This window comes from Panulirus ornatus, chromosome 34 (genome assembly GCF_036320965.1).
Source record: "Panulirus ornatus isolate Po-2019 chromosome 34, ASM3632096v1, whole genome shotgun sequence".
Lineage (NCBI taxonomy): Eukaryota > Metazoa > Arthropoda > Malacostraca > Decapoda > Palinuridae > Panulirus > Panulirus ornatus.
The window spans coordinates 15,967,986-15,972,912 of NC_092257.1; the positions used below are offsets into that span (position 1 = coordinate 15,967,986).

General features: G+C 39.9%; 1 protein-coding gene across 1 annotated transcript in view; it reads left to right on the forward strand.

Moving 5' to 3' along the window:
* Window positions 1-287: 287 nt before the first annotated feature.
* The window catches only part of LOC139759934 (uncharacterized), a 47,545-nt gene continuing 42,905 nt past the window's right edge, over window positions 288-4,927 (forward strand). The window contains exons 1-2 of the mRNA XM_071682583.1: window positions 288-333; window positions 4,298-4,399. Coding sequence (XP_071538684.1) covers window positions 4,327-4,399 — 73 coding nt within the window. The 5' untranslated portion in view covers window positions 288-333; window positions 4,298-4,326. The remainder of the gene's footprint in view (window positions 334-4,297; window positions 4,400-4,927) is intronic.

Here is a 4,927-nt window from a genome sequence, read left to right on the forward strand (position 1 = left end):
CCTCCAGGTCCTTGCACACACACACACTTCTCCCTCCTCCTCCTCCCTCCATCCCTCCTTCCTTCCCCCGTTCGTCACACTGGGTTTCAAAGTCGAACATTGACCTCTACGTCTACCACCGGGCAACAACAGGGACGAGGAGGGAGGGAGGGAGGGAGGGAGGTTCGAGGAGGGAGGGAGGGAAGGAGGGAGGGACGAGGAGGGAGGGATGGAAGGAGGGAGGGAGGTGGCGGTGCTTGATAGCAAGCGTGCGTCACCTGTAGCGATTAGCTGCGGGGTGACGTTAGTCAGCGATAGCGCCAGGTGAAGCGAGGCTTTGTCTCTCAATCTTGGGTACGTATTGTGGTCTCCGATTCTACCAAATAGCTTGAGTTTTATCCTGGTTTTTTCCCTCTATTTTTATCATCACTAGACCCACCTCCAATCCTCTGTCTCTCCTTACCTAGACTATTTCTCATAAGTAACCTTCAAACCTTTGCCTCATTCTCCACCAACCTGTACTTCATGGATTTCCCCCTCACCACCAGTATGTCCAACACTGACAGAACACATAGGACAGTGGACATGAATGACCTGACATGCACCTAAAAACCTGCCCTCCTCAACTCAGGTCTTCGACGCCATAATCGCCAAGTAAGTCATCCAGTCTGGAACCAGTGACCTCCAGACATACACGAGTCACTCTTTCTCTTCAGTGCTCGAGACATCATCCTTCCCTTCATGACTCTATGCCGTTGTCCCGCTATCTCCACACACACACACACACACACACACACACACACATCATCATCATCAGTATTACACTTTATGATTTATCTTCACCACCCGTTGGAATTGGCTGGCTTCCTGAGCGCTGTGGAGTTTTATGATAGTAGAAGGGATCTCTGTGGCAGAAAGTAAATATGTACATATATATATATATATATATATATATATATATATATAGATAGATAGATAGATAGATAGATAGATAGATAGATAGATAGATAGATAGATAGATAAATGTCAACATTTCATGTCTGAGGAATTCCCAATTTTCATTTGTTAATTCTTCGTGCCCTAATAATCATCTTCAAACTCCAGCAGACAGGCAGCTAACGAGGTTATCAGAGAGAGAGAGAGAGAGAGAGAGAGAGAGAGAGAGAGAGAGAGAGAGAGAGAGAGAAGGTAATTTGCCTGGGTTGTAAAGAGATGTGGAAAAACACGCCCGACTTTTGACCGGCTCCTGATGACAGATCTTAGAAAGAGTGCTGAGGTATGTGAGCGAGTGAGCTAGAAAGTTTTTTTTTTGAGATAGCTTTGAGAAGGACGCGATGAGAGAAATGACTAATGAGAGATTATAATGATGTCAATAAAGATATGAATGAAGAGAGGGAAGAGATGGAGAGAGAGAGAGAGGGTGTATATGACAAGGTGTTGCCACAAGGGCAGGAGTTGAGCGCGTAGCGCGTAACGCTGCTCCCAGTAAAGAAAAAATCTCAGGTTACGAGGAACGAGTCGTGCGTGTTGGCTGGTGTGTTTTTTGAAGTGTTGTGTATGATGGAGATTGTCTGTCTGTGGACGGAGAGCCAACAGCCCACGTAAGGGTGACAGACAGAGAGGAAGGACCCTGTGGTCTATTGATAGGACCCAGAGGTTGAAAGGACCCTGTGGTCTATTGAAAGGACCCTGTGGTCTATTGAAAGGACCCTGTGGTCTATTGAAAGGACCCTGTGGTCTATTGAAAGGACCCTGTGGTCTATTGAAAAGACCCCGTGGTCTATTGAAAGGACCCTATGGTCTATTGAAAAGACCCCGTGATCTATTGAAAGGACCCTGTGGTCTATTGAGAAGACCCAGTGGTCTATTGCTGTTTGCAGTCTTTTGCGTTAGTCCTGAAGTATTAGGGGATATATGTATATAATCTAGTGAACACTGATCATTATATTGGTGTCTGTAATCATGCATGTCATTATCACCTTCACCAGTGACGACCGCAAATATCAAGATAACAATCACGTATTCGTAACGAGATTACAGATGGTTTGGACGACAGGCACTTCAACTGTAACCTACCGTTTACAGCTGTATTTTCCAACCTGACTCACGACTGACAGAGCTAATAAAGTGCAATGAGTAAATAGAGGCATCCATCTCGCTATGTCATAGTTCGGTAATATGTAACAACGTGTAACAGTAATATGTAACAACATGTAACATGTATCTAATCGACAGTGCAAGTCTTCTACACACTTCATCATCTTACCCAACTCATTTTCCAATGATTGTCTTTAGAATCAATGCTTTTTCTACGTTAATTATTTTCTGTTCTTCGTGGAGTGAATATATATATACATATATATATATATATATATATATATATATATATATATATATATATATATATATATATATATATATATATATACACGACTATGTACTCAGCTAGAGTACAAGTGGCAGAGGAGAGGAGGAGGAAAAAAAGAGTTAGTGGTCCTGGCTGGCCAGTAGTGTGTGTGTGTGTGTGTGTGTGTGTGTGTACAGAACGGAAGCACTCCCTCCCTCTCATCCCGTTTTCCATTTTTCGTACGGCAGCACAAAGCAAGCACTGGTGAGTTGCCAATTAGTCCCTTTATAGTTACAGCTCCAGCCCGACACACACACACACACACACACATATATATACGACATACACAAACAATCACACACACACACCACACACACACACACACACACACCACACACACACACACACACACACACACACACACCACACACACACACACACCCACACACACATACACACACCAAAAAAAATACCATTTTTTTAAACGTATTTGACGATAATGCCTTAGTCACTTTTATAATGTTGAGTAAAAGCACATTCGTGAATGGATTTTCGTGCTTTTGATTCGTTTTTTCCATCATGACGTTCACATATTATTTGTTACACATGACGTAATGGTTCATCATTGGCAAAATCCTTCTAAACTGGTCACATTTCGATGCTTACTGTGTGTGTGTGTGTGTGTGTGTGTGTGTGTGTGTGTGGGCGTGTATATCGTATGTATGTGGGTGTATGTGTGTGTGTGTGTGTGTGTGTGTGGGCGTGTATATCGTATGTATGTGGGTGTATGTGTGTGTGTGTGTGTGTGTGTGTGTATGTGTGTGGGCGTGTATATCGTATGTATGTGGGTGTATGTGTGTGTGTGTGTGTGTGTGTGTGTGTGTGTGTGTGTGTGTGTTTGTGATGAAACTCGGTAATATCATCATAAACATAGGATTCAAAATTCAAATTCTAACTTCATCCTTATGTAAAGTTATAGAACTTAGAATGCCATTCGTATCCATTCTCAGCATTAGAACACACCAAGGAGTCTGTATATTTTGTCTATAGCAATGGCTCAGTATTTATAGCAATGGCTCAGTATTTATAGCAATGGCTAAGTATTTATAGCAATGGCTCAGTATTTATAGCAATGGCTCAGTATTTATAGCAATGCCTCAGTATTTATAGCAATGCCTCAGTATTTATAGCAATGGCTCAGTATTTATAGCAATGGCTAAGTATTTATAGCAATGGCTCAGTATTTATAGCAATGGCTAAGTATTTATAGCAATGGCTCAGTATTTATAGCAATGGCTCAGTATTTATAGCAATGGCTAAGTATTGATAGCAATGCCTCAGTATTTATAGCAATGCCTCAGTATTTATAGCAATGGCTAAGTATTGATAGCAATGCCTCAGTATTTATAGCAATGCCTCAGTATTTATAGCAATGGCTCAGTATTTATAGCAATGCCTCAGTATTTATAGCAATGGCTCAGTATTTATAGCAATGGCTAAGTATTTATAGCAATGGCTCAGTATTTATAGCAATGGCTCAGTATTTATAGCAATGGCTAAGTATTTATAGCAATGGCTCAGTATTTATAGCAATGGCTCAGTATTTATAGCAATGGCTCAGTATTTATAGCAATGCCTCAGTATTTATAGCAATGCCTCAGTATTTATAGCAATGGCTAAGTATTTATAGCAATGCCTCAGTATTTATAGCAATGCCTCAGTATTTATAGCAATGGCTCAGTATTTATAGCAATGCCTCAGTATCTATAGCAATGCCTCAGTATTTATAGCAATGCCTCAGTATTTATAGCAATGGCTAAGTATTTATAGCAATGGCTCAGTATTTATAGCAATGCCTCAGTATTTATAGCAATGGCTAAGTATTTATAGCAATGGCTCAGTATTTATAGCAATGCCTCAGTATTTATAGCAATGGCTCAGTGTTTATATGATTCTCGTTTTCTCTCACAGACACAGCAGCCCCTGATTGGTGGACAAGAATGGTGACGTCACATCACAGCGGCCATCTATTGGTGCTCATTGCTTGTTTCTCTCTACTATCTCTACCTTCAGGTGAGTTGACCACGGTACTCCATTTTCTATGACCTTTAGCATGACTTAAAATGTCATAATTTTTTTTCTAGCTACGAAATTATTTACACCAAAAACTGGATGAGTTACATCGGTGTATGAGTGATATAAGTGAAAACACTTTTTAAAAACACTTATTCAGTGACATGAATTTGGATAAATTACTTATTGTAAATGTAATTACTTTAGATTATCTTTAGATTATTTTCGATTATTTTAGATTCGGTTACATTTCGAGTGTAAATATGAATTTTCAGACTAGTTTTATACACATACTGTTGGATGAATTGCAGCGAATATGATTAATAAAAGAAAAATCCAGTTTTTTAATCCAAATCGGAAAAGTTTTTCAGATAAATTTCTTTTTGAAAATTCGACAATATTATTTAGTATATATATTATGAGGTTTAAATGCTACTAACTCTTCACATAAGGGGAATGTAGTTCCCAACCTCCGTTTTCTAATTCATTTTTTCCTGTGTTTTTTCGTTAACGCCCACTCTTGTATTA